Source organism: Sarcophilus harrisii, chromosome 1 (genome assembly GCF_902635505.1).
Source record: "Sarcophilus harrisii chromosome 1, mSarHar1.11, whole genome shotgun sequence".
NCBI lineage: Eukaryota > Metazoa > Chordata > Mammalia > Dasyuromorphia > Dasyuridae > Sarcophilus > Sarcophilus harrisii.
The window spans coordinates 497,346,318-497,367,700 of NC_045426.1; the positions used below are offsets into that span (position 1 = coordinate 497,346,318).

A 21,383-nucleotide genomic window follows, 5' to 3' on the forward strand; every position below is an offset into this window, starting at 1 on the left:
TGGTTTAACTATATAAAAACACTAATAATTAACTGTCCCTGCCTTTTTTTTTCTTTTTTAAACAGCAACAAAAGAAAGAAATCTAAAAGCATGTTTAGAAATTGTTAGGGAAACTTTTCAAAAAGTCAGAAAAAGAAGTCAGGAATGACACCCAAAGGCTCTCGTGGACAAGGAAAGCAGCTTGTTATGTCATTGCATTTTACAGATGCTGAGACATGCAAATCTGACCATTTTGTTGAGAGACTGCTTTGAATGTAAATGTATCATAAATGACTGTGGAAGAAGAATAAATTTTCCCTAAAAAAAAATTAACAGTCATAAGACAATACAACATGATGGTGTGTTTAGAAGGGGATGACCTTACCGTCTACAGGACCTAGGTTCAGATACTGGGAAGGGAAGAAAATAAGTATTTATTAAGTGCTAGTGTACTAATCATTTTACATTGTACTAGTCATTTTACAAATATTATCTCATTTGATCCTTACAACAACTTGTGAGGTATTTTTTCAGTTGAGGAAACTGAGACAGACAGAGGTTAAATATCACAGGATCACACAGCTAGTAAGTGTCTGAGGTTGGATTTAAACTCAGGTATTCCTGTCTCCTGACCCAAAGTTTTATCCACTGAGTTATCTAGTTCCCTAATATTGCCTTATTTATCAGTTCTTTGACTCTGAGCAACTCACTTAACTGTTTATAAAATGAGGAGGGGATTTGATTATTTGATGACCTCTAAGGTCTCTTTCAATTCTAAGATCCTATGATATTATTCTTAGGGATACCAGCCAATTCTTTAAGACAGTATTACAGATAAGTTGCTGTTCTCCATCTACAGAGCAATTTTTGACACTTGGAAGTGTCTGTGTTGGAATGTGTTGATGAATTCACAGGTCTGTGACCAAATCAAAACAAAATGGTTATAATACTATTTATTTTCAACAGCTTTGAGCTTCCCATTCTAGTTTGACTGTGAAGTCCTTTAGGACTTATTCCTCAAGAATAAGTGAAATGAGGTACTCAAGGGAACATCAAGTATATTTGTTCATTAGAGTATAAGCATGGGCCTAATTTTTATTCTCTATTGCCAGGTACTGTAGTAAGCATGAGGGATATGAAGAAAGACCAAAAAATTTAAATTTTTTATTTTGGGGCAAATTTAAAAATTTATTAAACACCTATTATTTCATGATTTCCTCTTATCATGATAATAAAGTGATTAGGTAAAGAATTGTATTAAGTAGTCTACCTTTGGGAAGCAGCCCTGTGGGTTAGATTATAGAACTGGAAGAGCCCTGAAAGGCCATCTAATCCAAGCTCATAACTAGTATACTAACCCTGCTTGAACATGTTGTTACAATGAAATGAGAACTAGATTTCTAGTCAGAGTTCAAATCTCCAGACTGTCACCTTCTGTCTGGGTGATTATAGGCAAATTCCTTAATTTCTCTGGCCCTCAGTAAAACAAGGGAGCTGTACTAAGAATGTAAGTTTCTCAAGAACAGGAATTATTTTTTTTTCTTACTCAGTAGTACTTAGCTCAGTAGGCGCTTAATAAATGCTTATTGATTAGATTGACTAGATGTAAGATCATAGGATCTTACAATCTTCAGTGATTAGAAACTCATTACATAAGCCATTAGTTTCTATTTGAAGACAGTGAAAATTGTTGGGATATTCTTCCTTTTAGACTGAGCTGAAATTTAGATTCTTATAATTTCTATTTATTGGCTTTAGCTCTGACCTCTGAATTCAAAAATACAAATAAGTCTAATTCTTCTTCACATAACAGATCTTCAAATAGTAGAAGCAGTGAACATGAGCCACATTTTCTAGGCAAACATCTCCAGTTCCTTCAACCTATCCTCATATGACATGGTTTCAAGTACCCTCATCCATTTTTCTGGTTGAACTCCAGCTTGTCAATGTCTCTCTTAAAATGTGACGCCCAGAACTGAACATAATACTCTAGATGTGGTCTCACCAGTGGGACTATTACCTCCCTTGATCTAATGTCATGCCTCTGTTAGTTCATCAAATTAGCTTTCTTTGGCAGCTTCATTATCCTGTTTACTTATATTGATTTTGCAGACAACTGCAACTCTTTTTCATGTGATCTGGCCAAGACTTTCATGTATTATATTTTTGCATTGGACTTTTTAACATAAGTATTGGCATTTATACATATCCCTATTTCAGTTTGCTTTTGTTTGATTGAGCCCTTTGTTACACTTTGCTAAATATTTTGTAGATTTTGGCTACTGTCAATCAACATATACACACACACATATATATGCGTATTAGTATATATATAATCCAGTATCCTTTTAGATCTTCTTTTACCTACAAACATGTCATACATACCTGTCACCTATATCTTCATGTAAACCACTGGTAAAAACATTGAAAAGAGAAGAGCCACAAACCCTGTTGCATACTTCTTTCCACTGATCAAAACCTTTGGAGTACATTCATCTAAGCAGTAATACCATATGCATCTCACTGTACCATCATCCAGCTAATATGTCTATCCAAAGTACAAGAGATGGTATCAGATGTCTCACTGAAATTTAATTCTACCATATCTTCCACATTTTCCTCATCTACTAGCTTAATAATACTGTCAGAAAGGAAATGCTATTATACCCATTTTACATATGAGAAAACAGGCTGAAAGGGCTTAAGTGATTTTACACATGGTCAAAGCTAGGGTCTGAAGTAAGATTTGAACTTAAGTTTTCTTGACTCCAAGTCACTTCACTATGCCCTTTGGATGCCTAGCGAATATACAATACAATTTATAGTTATTTAAATAGTTTTTATGATCACTTTTTTGAAAACTTGGGCTTTAGACCCTTGGTCAGATCCCATTAATTCTATAAGAAAATTAGATTCCATGCATTCATCTGTTGATAGAAGACTGTTTTCCTTCAAGGCTCAGCTCAAGTAGCATTATCTTCTTTCCCTAGATGAAAGTGATCTTTCTGTCATAAGATTTTCTTAGAAAATTTTGTCTAGATATACCTTTTCCCATATTATAGTCTATTTCATATTATATCTATATCTATATATCTTTTAGTGAATTGGAAAAGAATTCTCTATTTGTCACCAGAGGGGTTTTTGAAATGATTCTTCCACTTACTACTTTATGTGAAAACAGGGCAAATTAATTTCTTCTTCTGCGCTTCAGTTTCCCCACTTATAAGATAATGGAGTTAGTCTAGTTGACTTCCCTTACAGCTATTCATCTGTGATCCTCCCCCTATACAATGAGAGTCTAGCACAGAGTCTGGCACATAGCATGAGTTTAACAATGTTTGCCAGATTGTTTCAACTTACTTTTGTTACCATGAACGTAATTCCTCATGTGCTGAGGATTATTTTTGGGGGGAATGGTTAGTGTTGTGATATGAAAGGCAGCTTTCCTTTTCTTTTTTTCCCCCACCTCCCTTTTTAATTTCTCTGCCTTTTATCTGTATAATTGATGGGAGACTTAACAGATATATAGGCAGAGTTATCCAATAGAAGATGATTTTTCACCTTCTTGAATAAGTTTTTTTTTTTTAATTTCTCCCTACATGGTCTTCTTTTGAAAGCTAGGATGAATCAATCATACATCATTTTCATGATATTTCATTTTCAGAGTCTGTAAATAGATTATATACCCTTACATGGTAGAAATTGCTGCTTTACTGCTGAGGGAAGTTCCTTCTTAGGGAATTTCCTTCACTGATGTTACCAGAAACAAAACAAAAAGCTGGTCATCATCTGAGTATCTTTTTGACTCATATTAATTTCTGTTGTTTGTGCATATTCCAATGTGGCTTTGATAGCCAGTAGCCATATTAACTTATATTACCATTAAATATATAACTAACACACAGTTATATATAAATATATAGCTAACAACATTAACTGTTGCATCAGATAATGGTGGTTTTACTCCTAAATTAATTCATTACTTTTAACTACTTTCTGAAAATTCCTTTCTTTGTTTAGGGTTTCTACTAAGGGATCCCTTCTACTAAGAAGAGATGGTGAGGATAATAAAAAGTTAAATGGACAGGGGAACCAAAAGATATTGAATGAAAAGCAAAGTACAAACAAAAACCTGTCTACTTTTCTAAGGCTGTTAGAATTTCAATTAGAAATTACTACATTTGATAAAATACTGAAGGCAGATTACTAAACCAAGAAAAAAAAATCTAGATATGGGATGTTACAGGCAAAGATTTTGATTTACCCTTCCAACATTTAACCACCATTCTACACCAAACTTCGGTTCTGAGACAAAAACCTATTTTAGGCAGTTCTTTGATTGATATAAGGATTCCCAAGAAAATCTCTGCTTAGAAAACACAAACCTAAATATGTAAGTGGTAAAGACAAAAAAGGTCCAACTATGGCTGAGACGGTATTGCTGTTTCCCTTTTTGGGGGGCGGGGGGAAGGAAGTATATTCGAGTGTTATCAAAGTCAGTAATTTTGGAAAATTTTAAATGAGTACTGCTGACTTGTGTAACTTTGCATTGTGTAAAGATGAAAAAGAAAAGACACTGCCTTCTTAGCTTTCCTCTTTATCTCCTCTCTGCGCATAAAAGTGGTGGAGATGAATCAGTGGACATAAGAAAAGAGGAGTGAATTCATGTCTCCTGCCAAATGAGGAAATCCAGATCAGTGCTTCCCAGGGGACTGATAAAGATGCCCCCGGACTCAGCACTAGAAGTTTAGCACCCAGGGATGCCTGTGGGAACAGACTCTCAGACTATGAATCGCTACTCCTGAGGGGCTAGGGGTGTGTGTGTGTTTGGTAGGTGGAAGGCGGAGTTCCTGTGCTTCTGGGAAAAGACCAAAAGAATGAGTAATTTGAAATATTGTAATACAGACCCTTCTCCCAACCCTCTTGCTCCTAACCCCCTACAGAGAGGCGAAGGGGACTGGAGACACAGAGACTGAGTCCGGGTGGAGGGAAGAGTCACATTTCGGAGGGGGAAGTGAAATAAAGAGGAGGGCGGCAACCGGGGGGACCTGTGCGTCATTAAGGGACCCGTGGAGGAGAAGAGCAGGGTGAGGAAAGCCGGAAAAGGAGAAGTGTGAGAAAGTAGACTGAGGGGTCGGGTGCTGAGCGGGAGGGCGGGGGGCGCTAGAAAAGGGGCCGAAGCAGCAGAGCCTGCCGCCTCCAGCAAGCGGACCTGGTGGCCCGGGCTCTGGGTGGCTGCCCCCTGCCCTCCACCCCAGAGCCCAGTCTGCGGGCGCGTTCGGTCCGGCGGGGCGGTGGAGCGCGCTCGTTCGCTTTCTTTGCGCCAGCTGCAGCAGCTGGAGCGGCGGGGCTATCCAAGCCCGGGGCGCAGCAGAATGTGGCCCTGCGGCTGGGCGTCGGTGCTGGTGCTCTTGGCCCTTCAAGGGGACTGGCTCACCCAAGCGACCCCCCATATGCGGCAGACCAGCCGGCCCGGCGTTCGGAACAAGTAAGTCTCCCCCTCGCCCTTTCCCCTTCTCCTGGCCAGTACGAATCCCCTTGGAGGCGTGGACTCCCTCCCTCCCCATCCCCGAATGCACTGGGAGCAGCAAAAGTCCCCGGGGTGCTGCGGGGTGACACGTAGACTCCCCGCGCCTAACCTAGCCAGCATCTCCTGGATTGGGGGCTGGTTTGGGGAGCCTATCCGGAGAGCAGTGAGCTGACTGGCCAGGCGGAGGAGCCGAACTGCAAGCGGGACAGCAGCGGCCTGGAGACATGCTGGACTGACCTGGCCGCACGCTGAACTCTGGCTCTGCCAAGCTCTGGGGGGCGCGGGGATGAGGGAGGGAGCATCTTCTGTCTCGAGGGGAGGGGGAGCGAAAACTGCTTCAAGGCACATAGACGCTGGAGCAACTCACCTTGGCATTCATTCTCATTCTTTCATACACTTATTTAATTTTTTAAAAGACGATCCTCTCCATACCCACGTTGCCCTCAGCCATCAAATGCATTGTATATACCTCGATTCATCCAGTCTTTGAGGTTCTCATTGTTTGCCCATTTTACAGTTAATCCTTTTCTCTCCTCCCCGCCCCAGGAACTGGTGCGCCTACATAGTGAACAAGAATGTAAGCTGCTCTGTGCTGGAGGGAACTGAGAGTTTTATTCAAGCTCAGTACAAATGTGCCTGGAACCAGATTCCCTGTCCGTCCACGCCGGTGTAAGTACTTTCGAGGCCGAGAGAGTGTGGCGGGGGTGGGTCGGGGGACTAAGGAGAAAGCTTGGTCTCCATTCCATCACTAAATCACTTCCAGATCTAGAGAAAACTCAATAGCCGGAAAGTTACCGCGCTTAGCAGGATAGCGCAACGTGTTGGAGGTATTTTAAAAGTTTATTTCTTTGTATGGGGATTGAAGGATATGGATGATTTTTGAGCCTGTGATTACTGGACCATGTTAGATGATGAACAAAGCTTTCCCTTTTTTATTACTAACATAAAGCAGCTGAAGGTAATTAGATCCATATTGTGCATTGTGGGGCAAGAGCACACAGCACAAGCTTCCAAAATAGATACTGTTAAAATCCTGAGGAAATTTTGTAGTACTCCTAGATTGTATAATATGGCTCAAAATCATAGTTTTGTACTAATGTTTGATTCGAGAGAACATCGTCTCAGTGCCTGAATGTAACATTTACAGTTTCAAATTCCATCCAGCAAAAGTCACTGTTTAAATTTTACATTTTTTTTCTTCTTTTTATAGTTAGGTGTTTTTAAGTGACTGCAAATTGTTGTTAGTGATGGCATAAAATTATAAAAAAATTTCATTATCTTTATTTTTAGCAAGATTTCAGTTCCTTACAATAGAGAAAAGGCACGATTTTTAAAGTGCACTATACATCTTATGTTCTGCCAGAATCAACTGTTTTAGTGCAGACTTTCCCCCCATTCAAGTTCTTACTCTGTCATTAATTATATAAGAAAGGAAAACTGGACCATGACTTCATTGATATGGGGCATTCCTAAATAGAGAAACTCCCTATATCAATGTGCAAGTCAACATCTTTTTGCCAATTCTATAGTTTTAAAAAGTTACCCTAAACTATTCCTTCACACTGAGTAATTGCCCAGAGGGACACAAACATTGTTTGTCAGGAGAGAGATAGCTGTAGGATGGTGAGAAGTAGTCATCTAATCACTTGGAACCATAGTGATTTCATCCCTAATGGAAAAGATGGTAATGCTCTTTCTTTCTTTCTTTCTTTCTTTTTTTTTTTTTATTTAATAGCCTTTTATTTACAGGTTATATGTATGGGTAACTTTACAGCATTAACAATTGCTAAACCTCTTGTTCCAATTTTTCACCTCTTACCCCCCCACACCTCCTCCCCTAAATGGCAGGATGACTAGTAGATGTTAAATACATTAAAATATAAATTAGATACACAATAAGTATACATGACCAAACCGTTATTTTGCTGTACAAAAAGAATCAGACTCTGAAATATTGTACAATTAGCTTGTGAAGGAAATCAAAAATGCAGGTGGGCATAAATATAGGGATTGGGAATTCAATGTAATGGTTTTTAGTCATCTCCCAGAGTTCTTTCTCTGGGCGTAGCTGGTTCAGTTCATTACTGCTCCATTGGAAATGATTTGGTTGATCTTGTTGCTGAGGATGGCCAGGTCCATCAGAACTGGTCATCATATAGTATTGTTGTTGAAGTATATAATGATCTCCTGGTCCTGCTCATTTCACTCAGCATCAGTTCGTGTAAGTCTCTCCAGGCCTTTCTGAAATCATCCTGTTGGTCATTTCTTACAGAACAGTAATATTCCATAATAGGTAATGCTCTTTCAAATCCAAATGAGATGGTATGCATAAAACATTTTAGAAATATCTATGAACAGGAGTTTTTTTTTTTTCTTACATAGCTTTTGCAGTTATAGTCAGATATAAGGTAAGGGTATATCAGAATAAATGATAATTATAGCTATATGACACAATTACAGGTACAATTCATATTCTCCTAATAATTAAGTTTGAATATATAATTATCATATATATAGAATTCCAGGCAAAGAAAGTATGCCACTGAGTAGCTGATTCTTATCATTCTTGGGATATTTTTTTTTTTGCTAATAGGATCATAGATTTAGAACTAGAATATACTTTAAAGGTTCTCTAATCCTCAGCTTCTTAAACTATTGTTCACCACTCTATATGGGGTCTGGTAACTGAAAGTGGGAGATTACAAAATAATGATTTATTATCAGTAAATGGTTTGTATATTTATTTTATATGCCACGTATACCTGGAATAATGTAAAAATTTCTTGGACAAAAAGGAATCAAGAGTTGAAAAAGTTTTAAGAAACCTTGCTCCAGTCCTTCTATTTAACAGGAAACTGAAAGGCCCCAGGCTTAAAAAGTTTACCTGCTTTCAGTAGGGTCACACAATTAGTAAATGTCTGAGGAAAGATTTAAAACCAAGTTTTCCTAAGTCCAGTGCTCCAAACTATGTTATGATGCTTCTTCAGCAGAATAGAACCTTAAGGCAAAAATTTAGAGCCTAATTGCCTGAGGTACAAGGCAGAACTACCAAAGAAAATAGTTATTAGAAGGCAAGGGAAGAGAGTTCTGAGGACATCTTTTGTTGAGATTATGAAGGGAAGTTCAGGCATCCTTTGAAAAAAAAAGCATTAAGCAGGATGCTCTTAATCTTAAGAGCCAAATTAATCATAAAAAATCCAACTGCTTTAAGCCAAACTGAGCATTTTGGTGTATAATGTGTAAAAATAGAACTATCAGGTCCTTTGCCTACACATGCACTTAGACATTTTAAACTATTTCTTTTCACGGAAATGTGAAGTATCATTGGTCTTTTTAGTATGTAGCTTCAGTGGGTTGTAGCAATCAATGTGTATTCCTTGGCTATATTTAGAAGATTTATAATCCTCTGTCATGAAAGGCAACTCCTAATCAGAAAAGTGATTGACAACTGTCATTGTTAGAACTACCTGTATAAGAGTTACTTTTTCCATAGTAACTTGAGTAAGTGGCTTGATTGTTCTTTTTTTTTGTGGTTTGGGTGATATAACCATGTCAGATTCTTGCCATTTCCTTCTCCAGCTCATTTTACGGATGAGGAAACTGAGATAAACAGGGTTTAGTGACGTTTCCAGTATTACACAGGTAGTAAGATTGGAATTCAGGTTTTCCTGACGTTAGGCCTGGCTTCTATCCACTACATTGCCTCTGTTATTTTTATTAAAATACTTTTTTTCTTGAATCTGAGGGAAAGTTAGTTATTTAGGTCAGTTAATTCAAGTAGAATTCATTCATTCATCAAATATCAAATGCCCAATATGTGTAACTGCTATAGATAAATAAGACTGTCCCCAAATTTAAGAAGTTTTTAGTATAGTGTTGAAAAGTGTATTGTAAAAGAAAATATAAGAGATATATATTAATATGAATGTTCAAAGGATAGAGATATATCACTTCTGTTTAGGTAAGTGAAAGAAGGCTTCACATAGCAGGGCATTTCCTCATCTGTAAAAATGGGTATAATAATATCACTGTCTTTTAAGGTTGTTGTGAGGAATGATAATTTTTTTAAATTAATAGCTTTTTGTTTTCAAAATACAAGCAAAGTTAGTTTAAATTTTTTTAGTTTATTTTCAAAATGTATGCATACATAGTTTTCAACCTTCATCTTGTTGCTATGTTCAGTGTTCTCTTGGTTCTATTCACTTCACTCAGCATCAGTTCATGTAGTTTCTTTAGACCTTTCTGAAATCCTCTTGCTGATCATTTCTTATACAACAATAATATTCCATTACATTCATATGCCATGACTTATTCGGCCATTTCCCAACTGATGAGCATCCTATCAGTTTCCAGTTTCTTGCCACTACGAAAAAGGCTACTACAAACATTTTTGCACATGTGGGACATTTTCATGATTTCCTTGGGATACAGGTCCAGTAGAAACACTCTTGGATCAAAGGGTATACACAGACAAAGATAGTTTTCAGCATTCACCTTTGCTAAAACCTTGTGTTCCAAATTTTTCTCTTTTCTTCCCACCCTTCCCTAGGCAGCAAGTTATCCAATATAGGTTAAATATGTGTGATTCTTCTATATATTTCCACATTTATCATGCTGCACAATAAAAATTAGATCAAAAAGGGGAAAAAAAGAGGAAGGAAAAAAGCAAGCAAGCAACACCAACAAAAAGAAAAAAGATGAAAATACTATGTTGTAATACACATTCAGTCCCCACAGTCCTTTTTTTAAATGCATATGACTGTCTCCAGGAGTGATAATTTTTATAAAGCACTTTTCAAACCTTAGAATAGTATTCTGCTATTATCATCGCTTGGATTTCAGTGGACTTGGTTATGAGAAATATTTGCATTTCATTTTCCATTTGAAAATGCAGGGAGCAGAGGTAGATGGGCAGAAGAGTGAGGGATGTATTTGTGAAACAGCTAGTAGTCCAGTTTGGCTAAACTATGAAGACTGGAAAGGTAGGTTGGAACTAGAGCATGGAAAACCTGAACTGCCAGTCTGAGGAGTTTGGACTTCATTGTATAGGCAGTAAAGAACCAGGGATGTTTATGAGTTAGACTAATCTGGCAATGGTTTATAGGAAAGATTGGGAAGGTGGTGGTGATGTTGGTGCCTGAAGGTAGGTTGTTACAACAGTCTGTAATCTAGAGTAATGAGGGTCTAAACCAGAGGGGCAATCCAGGAGGTTTATGGATTTGACAGAAAAGGGCAGAAATGGAATTGTCTGTGAGGTGATTGAATGCGGAGGACAACGAATAGAGAAGATCAAAGGCAATGACCTTTAAAGGTTTCAAGTAAGTCGTGGGGGATGATAGTTCCATTCATAGAAATTGGAAAATCAGGAGGAGGAAAGAAACAAGTTCATAAGGCCAAAGTTGAAGGTCACAGTTACTATGAGCATCATAATAGCTTTACTGTGTTCCAGAACTTCCAGAGAATTCATACATAACCACTGCCAAGCTGTCGTGGAAATGTGTGTCACTGGTCACAAGGAGACAAGGGAAAGAACTCAGGACAAATCTTTCCTCATTACTAAAAGAACAATTTATACCTAGTACTCAGTGACAGTGAGTGGGCCAATAGCACAATGTTCGTATGAATGACAGCACTTTAGTCATTTGTAATTCCAAAAGTTTTCCTAATTGTTGATAATAGTAACAAATTTCCCTCTGACCCCCCCCAAAAATCCACTTAGGATTTTTAAAATACCTTGCTCTAGTTTGAGTTTTTAATTAGAATGATGTTAAAGGTAGCTACATTCTTCCTGTGCCTAATGGGACTTTGGCATTTTGGGAGAAACATATTTTTCCACTATACCACATCACCTTGCAAGTATATGTCTCTGCATAACAAATACAATCCCTAAATAATTAGAATTTAGCAAGCAGATGTCACATATGGAAAAAGTTATAATTTAAAAATTAGTTTATTCAAATATAAAGGCAAATAAATTTATTAACATTTAAGATTAGTTGATAAAAATTATACATATAAACTGTTAACTGCAAAATGTCAGAAAAAAAGCCTGATGCTGAAAGAAGATTAATATTAGAATTCATTACATTGATATGATTATTAACTCCATCAGTGGATGAGCTTAAAGCAAGTGTAGAAGATCTGGTGATTTCCCATCTGTTAACGATACAGTAGTGGTATTTATCATTTGTTGAGTGCTGACAGTATATCTGCCCTATATGGAATGGGGGAAATGGTGATTTGTAAATAATGACACAGTTTGCTCTTTGAAAACTTGTCTCATATTATTTTTTTATTTAAAAGCTGTTATGGTACTTTAATCTTTTGATTAGCATTGCCTTTTGACTAGTCTTCAAGCTTGTCTGTTTATTCTACAAACCTCTCTTATCATACTGAGATAAAAAGATTAAATAGCTGAAAAAAAGATATGACCCCCTAGCTGTGGTTACAGCTATCATCTTTACTCATTTAATCTCTTCAAAGTCTGACCTTTATTAGGAGAAGACCTGATTTTTCATGGCTTTCCATGTAATTCACTGGGCAACAGCTCTGTCTTATCTGCTCTGTTTCCATAAAACCTTGTTTATTTTAAAGCTCTGCTATTCTCTTAGAAAGCAGTTACTGGCTGTGATTCAACAGAAGTGTTGTAATTTTGTGTCCTCAGCTGTCTGTTAAAGGCATTTTCATAGAATATTTACTCAGAATAAAAGTAATTTTACATTGCCTTATGAAAAAAATGTTTCCTTAATTTTGAAATACAGTATTAGTTCACATCTGTTTCTATTCCCACCCTGTTCAGGCCTTTCTTACCAGTCCAGTCAGCAAACATTTATTAAGCATTTACCCTGTGTCAGGCACTGGGCTACAGTACTAGGGATTTAAAGAAAGGCAAAAATAGTTCCTGCTCTCTGAGAGCTCACAATTTAATGAGGGAGGCAATATGCTTCTAACTTTGTACAAGCAAAGTATGTACAGGATAAATGAGATGATCAGCAGGGAGAAAATACTGACATTAAGGGAAACAGGAAAGATTTCTTGCAAAAGATAGAATTTGAGCTAGATGTAAATGGAATACAGGAGGTAAAGAAAAAGAGGGAAAGAATTCCAGATGTGGAGGAGAGTGAAAATGTATGTCAAGAGATTGTTTGGGAAGAGCAATGAAGCCAATCCATAGATTTTAGAAGGGAGTAAGGTAAAAGACTGGAAAGGTAGGAAGGGACAATTTAGGAAAGACCTTAAAAGCCAAATAGGATTTTAAAATTTGATCCTGAAGAAAATAAGGAGCCTTTGAAGTTTATTAGATGGGGCAAAGGGAATGACATCATCAAGTCCATTATTTAGGGGGATCTCTTTGATAGAGTGGAAGATGAGTTGCAGTGAGGAGACTAGGAGAGCAAGCAGCAGACACTTTTATTAGTTCAGATGCAAAGAGATATCTGGGTGGTGGCAGAGGAAAGGAGAGAACCCTGCTGTCTCCAAATTAGCAATGATCTCTTAATTGCTATAACTGATAGCTATTTCTTAATCTTCATCCTTCCTGATCTCTCTGCAGCATTTACTGTCATCTTCCCATTCTTGACATTTTTCTCTCTCCAGATTTAGGTGACACTGGTCTCCTTTGCTCCTCACATCTTACCACTTCTTAGTTTCCTTTTCTGAATCTTCTTCATCTATGTCATTGCCACTAATTGTAGGTGGCCCCCTTGTCTTTGTGCTAGAACCACTCCCTCCTCCCTCTATACTATGTCTCCTAGTGATCTCATCAACTCCCATGGTATCAGTTACCAACTTTCTGCAGCTGATTCTCAGATCTATTTGTCTCCAGTTGTATATTTCCAGCACTTTATTACATCTTGTGAACAATATATCATTTAGACATCTTAAACTCAACATGTCCAAAGCCGAATTTTTTTTCTTCCTCAACTCTCTTCCTAGCTTCCATATTTTACTGTCCATCCATTTACTATCTTCTCTGTTACCCAGATTTACAACCAAGGTGTCATCCCTGACTCATCCCGCTCTCTAATCTGCCATATCCAATCAATTGTCAAGTCCTTTCATTTTTTTCTTAGGAACATCTTTCATATACTTCTCAGGATATTGTCCCCAAAGTCTAACCCATATTACTTCTTACCACCTTTCCCCCTATTCAGTAAGTTTCAGCGTTCCCTGAACTTCCTAGGATCAAATATAAAATCATGTTTGGCTTCTAAAACCTATCAGAATCTCACCCTTTCCATTTTTTCCAGTCCTCTGAAGCTTGACTCCTCTCTGCATACTCTGCAATCTAAAGATACTGGACTCCTTGCTTTTCTTAGGAAAGGACCTTCTATTTCCCTGCAGTGAGCATTTTCACTCTCAATCCTTCATGTCTCTTCCCTCCTTTGTCTTTGTTTCCTGACTTGGTTTCAGCTAAGTTTCACCTTCTGCAAGAAACCTTTCTCAATCTTCTATTTAATCATAGTGCTTCCCTCTGAGGCTTATTCTTTAGTCTATCCTTTATATATAATTGTTACATATAGTTGTTTGCATCTTACCTTACCTATTAGACAGTGAATCTTTGAGAGCACTCTTTAAGAGCCGGGCTAAGTTTTTGCATTGTTTTTTTTTTTTTTTTTTTTTTATCTCCAGTGCCTAACACAGTCTTTGGCACATACTAAGTATTTAATAAATGTTTGCCGACTGACTCATTTAATAATTGTCAATTTTTTAAGCCTATTATGTGCTAAGTACCGAGAAAAATAGGACCTGCCCTCAAGGTCCTTACATTATATCACAGGATTACAATATGAATACAGATAAATAAGTTAAATATAATTTGAGGAGGAAGAAAACACAACTTGAGGGATCAGGAAAAACTTTCAATAAAAGGTAGACCTGGAAATTAAGGCTTCTCAGAGGCATTGTTGAGGGAGAGAATGTAGTCAAGGATGTATAAATATGCAGGCAAGAGAAGGACTAGTCAAATCAGAGTATAGAAATTTGATTTGGGTACATGTTCTGAATCTGCCCGTATATTCTGAAATATATATATATATATTTTAAAGAGTGCCTCCCCTTCCCTCCTTTCCCTCTCTTCGCTTCTTCCCTCCTGTTTCTCTGTCCTCTCTCCTTCCTCTCAGGCCAGTGCTCTATCCACTCTGTCATCTACCTGTCCCAAGAGTGGCTTTTCATTTAAATTAAATCACATGATTTAAAAACATGGTTCATTGTTAGGTAATAAGTGCTGAATTGCATAATGAATACATTGCAGCAATATATAGTTTGATGAATAAAACCAGTATCTTTTGTTATTAATTATTCAATAAAGGATTTCTTAGTAAACGCCTTGAGATCAGGAACATTTGTTTTATTTTGTATTTTGCCATCCTATTCTCAGTGCTTAGCTCAATGCCTGGCACATAGTAGGTGCTTAATAAATGCTTGATGACTTAACCATTAAAAAATAAAATTCCCTTAATGCATACTCTAATGGAGTATGCTGTGCATACCTCTGTAAGTGAGCCAGTTTGCTTGAAATGTAGAGTACATGAGTGAAATATGAACTTACATGTCTTGTGATTATTTTATTCTTTTCCTGTTTTGAATTTGGCTTTTATTCTGAGAAAGTGGTTAGATACTATATTGAGAGTACTTTGTTTCAGAATCCTTTGGAAGAATTCAGTTTAGCAAGCATCCTTTAAAAATAGGATTGAGGCTGTTCATGGTGGTGTATACCTGAATTACTGCTACTGGGAAAGCTGAGGCTGGAGGCTTGTGCTTTGAAGTTCTGACATTTAGTGGAACTAGTACTTCTAGCCTCCAAGTGATAGGGAGACCCAGACTTTAAAAAAAAAAGGGGGGTGGGGGAGCAGAGGAAGACTAAAGTTGGATTTCTGGAGTATTTTCTTTCTGAATAAACTCTTATAAACCTTACACTTTAAGTGAGCACCAAAAGGCCTAATTCTGTTTAAAGTATTCATTCTCACTGAATTTGCTTAGAATTCTGTCTGCTCAGTAATGGCATCACATTGCTTTTAATAAAATCTTTGCCCTTGACTAGGAAAAAAAAAGTATTCATTCTTATGATGAGTTTATCGGATCAACTTTGTAAACAATAATATAGTAGCTTAGGATCTACCTGGAGTGCCTTTTTGTGTACACCATTCCTCCCCTCTCCCCCCACCCCCCACCCAGTTTAGAATAATGGCACTGGGTGAAACTTTCAGGATGACCCAACAAATTCCAGTTCTTACCTAGGTTTATGGAACTGGACTTGAGTATGCAGGAGGGTTGTGAGTTTCAAATGAGATAATAGATAGAAAACAATTTGCAAACCTTCAGGTGCTATATAAATGTCAGTTGTTGTTATTCTTCATTGTTATTGTTACCCTCCATTCACCAGATATCCAAATTAGAATGATTTTATTACCTGACCATTTTATTGCACTTTCTTTGAGCTTAAGAAAATGTAAGTAGAGCAATACAAGGCTATGCTGGTAAATATCTAACAATGAAGGCTCCATGGAGTGGAAAAATATGGGGACACACACTTTTAAATTCAATCTGCATTATTAGCACTTTCCATTTCCATTTCCATTTCAACAAAACAATAAACACAACTTTGATTTTTAGTGACTGTCAATTTTCGATTAGTAAATGCTCACACTGAAGTTTAATAATTACAGCTCTCTCTAGTAACACACACTGTGTATGTGTCTCATGATTATAAAAGCTTTTTCTCAGCTCAGATTGGGGATGTTGTTTCAAGGGACTTTTTTGTGCTTTTCAAAAGATAACTACAGGAGACTTAGGATATGGAGGCATTGGAAGGAGGGAACAGGTAGAATAAACTATTCATTTAATCAGTAAGTATTTATTCATTGCATATTATAAGATTCTGAGACAACTTAATAACCTTTGGGCTGAAGGTCCAAAGTATCTCAAATCTCCAAACTTTCTTGGGCAGGAAAAAATTCTTACCCATGTTCTGGGGTTTGCTTTAGTGTGTCCATACCTGTGTCATTGAAATCTCCAGACCCATGTGGAGTATAATCTGCTTCTATTTGACATCGGGCAATCATAGGCCAATATAGGATGTTCACAACCCTCTATGAGGGGGATGAAGGGGTGTGTGTGTGTGCCCAAGCAGTTGCGCGTGCTCACTCGTAAGCTGTTGCTTCCTGGAGGTCTCCCTCCCCTAATAAATATTTTGGTTTACAGCTTGCCCAAACAATACTGTCTTTCTTCTCTGCTAATTGGAATGGGTATTGTTTCCTTTCATGCATCATTCATGATTTGTTGCAGTAATTCCAATTATTCACATAACTTCCTACTCGTATTAGTGCAACTAATTGCTAGTAATATTTTGGGGCTTTGGGGAGAGTAAAATCTAGAAAGAGGGAGTATTGTTGGGGATAAGCATCCAAGTATAGCCACTTGCAGCTCAGGAATATTGCATTTACATTTATGCGATATGTTCCAGCCGGAAAAGGGCAAGATTTTTCTGACATCACCAACTGACACAGACTTATCGTGCTAGTTTTTTCACTTCTTTCTTTGTTTCTTTGATATCTCAAAGCATTTTTTTTTCCTGGTTAGGCTTAAAACAACAACTGTAGCTGAGGGTGAGGAGGATAAAAGAAAAATGGGATGCTTTGGACTAGAATCAGCTTTGGCTCCTCTGTGGCAATGATAACACTGAGTAAGGAATTTATGGTAGGTGGTGTTTGGAGGAGCAGAGTGCCAGCATTTCCCTCATCCTAATTAAATTTTGAAAAAGTCTTTTCACTGAGATTAGTTAGAAAGCTATATAAGAAGGTTGGGTTAGAAAAATCAGAATATTATCTTACTTGGGCTTAACTTCCTTGTGTGATCTTAGAGCTGAAAGGGACCAGAATATAGAAGTACCTCTCCCCCCCCCCCCTTTTTTTTTTACTTAAGAGGAAATTGAGGCCCAAAGACATGAAATAACTTCAGTTAGGTAAGATGACACAGCTAGTTAGTGTTAGAGCCAGGTCTCCCGGCTTCTAAAAGTCCAGTGCCTTCTCCAACTGTAGCATTCAAATCTGCTAGGAGTTCCAGGAACTTTCTCTTGGTAGAACTCTTTCAAAGTTAAAGTTGACACGACTAGCTGTGACAATAGTAGTATTGATACTACTAATCGATGAATGAATGAAAAAGCATTCATTAAGCACTTTCTCTGTGCCGTGCGCTGTGCTGTGTTGGGAATATAAATAAAAGTAAGCAAAACATTTCCCATCCTCAAGAAGCTTACTTTTTTTTTTTAATGGACAATCCTTTTAAATATATTTCCATATTTGTCATGTGCAAGAAAGATCAGGCTAAAAGGGAAAAAAAAAAACATGAGGAAGAAAAACAAACAAAAAAGGTGAAAATATTATGCCTTGATTCACATTCAGTCTTCCTAGTTCTCTCTCTGGATGCGGATGACATTTTTCATCCCAAGCCTTTTTGAATTGTCTTGGATCACTGAATTGCAGAGAAGAACTAAGTCTGTCATAGTTTATCATCATATAATCTCCTAGTTCCATTCACTTCACTCAGCATCTGTTCAGTTCATGTAAGTCTTCAAAGGCTTTTCTGAAATCAGCCTGAGGAACTTACATTCTAATAAGGGAAACAACATATATAGGGGAATTATGACCAAAGTAAAGTGTTTTAGACAGGAAAGTCAAAGAGAATAATAATGTGAGCAATAGTACAATTAATTGACATGTTTTTTAATTAGCAGCTGTAATGGGCTGAAGCTCGAGTTGATGCACTGAGGTCCCAAGCACGTGAAGCTAAATAGTAATTGGACTATATTCTATTAATATATATGCTTGGAGAAAGAATGTCCCCTGCTCACTCTTTGTGCAAGTCCTGATGTATAGTATAGGAAATGATGATTTTGGTGGGTGGAGGCAGAGGGGTGGAGAGAGAAGCGGAAAGGGACTGCTGGCTGGTTCCTGTCATAGCTGCTCACATTACTAATCCCCCTTCACCTCCAAAAAGAATAAAGATTGAAGATTTTCCCTTAACCTGAATTCCTGACTCCAGCTGATTTTAAAATATGCATTCATCACAAGCAGCAATACTGTTGATTTGATTTCTGTTCTTAGAGCTGCCAAGGTAAAGATGGGTTGGTAGGGTCAGAGGGAGATAGAGTATGCACAGGGCATGGAGGTGACTGGAAATGTCATGGTGGACCAAAGACAAAGCAAGATATGGTAAAATGCAGAGCAATAGAATTAAGGACACTAGGTTCAATTAGTAGTTCTGGATGAAGGTAGCAGATTACCTTCTGTGAGACAGCCAATTAAGTTGAGAGATGCTTAACTTCAGAAGTTTGCTCTTAAGGTGATGAATTTTCTTTTACATCAGTAATTCTTGAAGTTTTACTTGGGTACAACACAAAGAAGATGCCAGCCACACCAGGGTTGATTGTGTTCATATAGAAGCAATCATGGAGCTTCTGAAGTGTCAAAGTAAAAACACCATTATAATGCCAACTTATATGTTTGTGTGAATTTTCTTTTCAATCTTCAAACTGCTTTCACATTCATTTACATATTAGATTCTCACAGTTTTTTTAATCAAAGAAATTTTGCTTTGGCTTAAAATCCTTAATGCAAAATCATATAATTTTTTTTTATCACTGTGAACTACGGTGATTATGACTTTAGTACCTCAAGAAGCACATGCTAGGAGCTTGAATTTGCATGGTGAATGGAGTCCATAGTTCTATGAGATTAGAGATTATATCATCATCATTAGTAGTAGTAATAATTTCACATAGTACAATACCTTTTATAGTAGATGTTTAGTAAATTTTTGTTGAATTGAATATACATAATACATTCAGAAAAAGGAAGCATAGCATAAAGGATAGAGGGCTGTCTTTAGATCTGGATGAACTGGGATTTAAGTCTTGTTTTTGACCCATACTAGTTAGGGTTTTTCCAACTTTATTATTCTGTGCTTATTCCCATTTTTTCTTTCCTCTCTGCATGTCTCTTTCTTGTGATCAGGATATATCACCACCACTATCAGAATAACACTTTTTAAAAAAAAACTTTCTGGAATCTAGAAGACAGGTTTTCTGGAAGGTCAATTCAATTTAATAAACATATTGAGAGTCAAGTTCAGGTTGGTGACATCTGGAAATAGAGAAGAAAGAAATCTTTTGAGGAAAGAACTTAAGGGTTAAACTGGGGAAGCTAGTCCTCATCTCTCTGGGGGATTTCACCACAAACCCACCCATTGTATTTGGCAGGCAAATTAGGCTGGGAGTTAACCACATAGTGACTTAAAGCTGGAAAGGAGAGGTGTGGTAGATGTGGGTTGGTATTTTGGAGCCCCAGGTTACTTAATGTGAAGTGGTTAAGGAAATGCCATGACTGCCACAGCACCCCTAGGGCTGCATATGTAGTGGAAACCTAGGATGTGGGAGCTTGCTGGCCTCCTTGGTAAAGATCTGTGAGAAAATATTATCGAATGTTATTCTCTGGGCGCATTCAATGTAATATTGGCTTACAGACATATTCAAATATTTCAGGTTGACCCTGTACATCTATAAAACGAGAGGGGTTGAGTTCTAATGTTCCCTTCTTTTATAGATCTATGATTCTATAAAGGTTGACGTCATTGTGGCGCTGAGGCTGATCTGAGACTCTGGAATTTGGCCGCAGATTGGGAGAGTTAGAGAAAACAGCAAGGCACCTTTTGAGTAATTTAGCAGAATTGTTCAAGTCATACCTTAGTTTTATTGTCTCCCATCTGTAGTTATGATGTATGAACCACAAAATTCCTGGTTTACCTCAGTGAGAATGAGCATAGGGCTAAAGTCAATAGGGTAATAGCTTTTGACTAATAATAGAAGGTTAAATAAAATTAGACTAAAACTAACATGAGAATAGGGAAAGAATATTATAGGCCCTTTGGATTTGACACAGTATCAAGGACAGTGCTAGACATGTATCTACTCAATAAACAGTTGTTGGATGGAATTAACTATAGGCTTTTTTAGAAGATGACAATGCTTTAGTGAATTTAAGAACAACAGCAAAATCCTTTACAGTTACATCCATTTACCAAATTTTTCCATCACTTCCATTTCCTGGAGGAAAGTAATTGTCATAAATCCCCATTCTTCTTTTCTTCTCACCACATAACTTGTTCCCAAAGATGATAAATTAGTAACAGCCCATTTTCCTAGTTAGGAAAGTAACAGCCAATTACCATGATAAAATATCTCCTCAATTACAACAGTGGCAAAGGAAATAATTCTTGAGGACAATGTCTGGGAAGAACCAAGATTAGTTTACCTCTAGGGAAAACCAAATTGCTATGTGTTTGGCTCTTTTCATGTACTGACATTTTTTGAGTTTTGTATTGTAAAATAATGTGGTAGAATTTTTCCCCTCCCCCCCACAACATCATGGTAGACAATATGCTCTCTTTCTGTAGCTTTTCTTCTGCCTTTTCCTTTTCTTCTCACTTCTGCCCAGTCTATCTCCAAACTTCCTTCCTAATAAGAAAGTAGAAGTTGAAAAAGGAGATGGGAAGCATCAAGGGATAGTACAGCAATGCTAGATTTTGAGTAAGAGAATGTAAATTTCAATCCCACCCTTCATTTATTCTGGCCCTCTAGTAGAACTTCTAAGGTCCCTTCCAGTTCTAAATCTGTGATCCTGCAAGGAAGCACTTCTCCCAGTTCCCCCCCTCACCTCTAACATTCCCATGAAAAATAGTTCAGCTAACAAATTGTGAAGAATCCAACTTGCAAATGTCTCTAAAGATGACAGGCAAAAAAGGAATACTTCTCCCACATGCAAATATATACATGCATATAACACACACATATGCTTGCATACATACAAACTCCTTATCA

At 37.4% G+C, this 21,383-nt stretch overlaps 1 protein-coding gene across 1 annotated transcript in view; it reads left to right on the forward strand.

Annotated features, from left to right (window-relative positions):
- The first annotated feature begins 4,890 nt into the window (after nt 1-4,890).
- Nucleotides 4,891-21,383, forward strand: part of EMILIN2 (elastin microfibril interfacer 2) — a 58,440-nt gene continuing 41,947 nt past the window's right edge. Inside the window, exons 1-2 of the mRNA XM_031946586.1 lie at nt 4,891-5,467; nt 6,056-6,178. Coding sequence (XP_031802446.1) covers nt 5,355-5,467; nt 6,056-6,178 — 236 coding nt within the window. The 5' untranslated portion in view covers nt 4,891-5,354. The remainder of the gene's footprint in view (nt 5,468-6,055; nt 6,179-21,383) is intronic.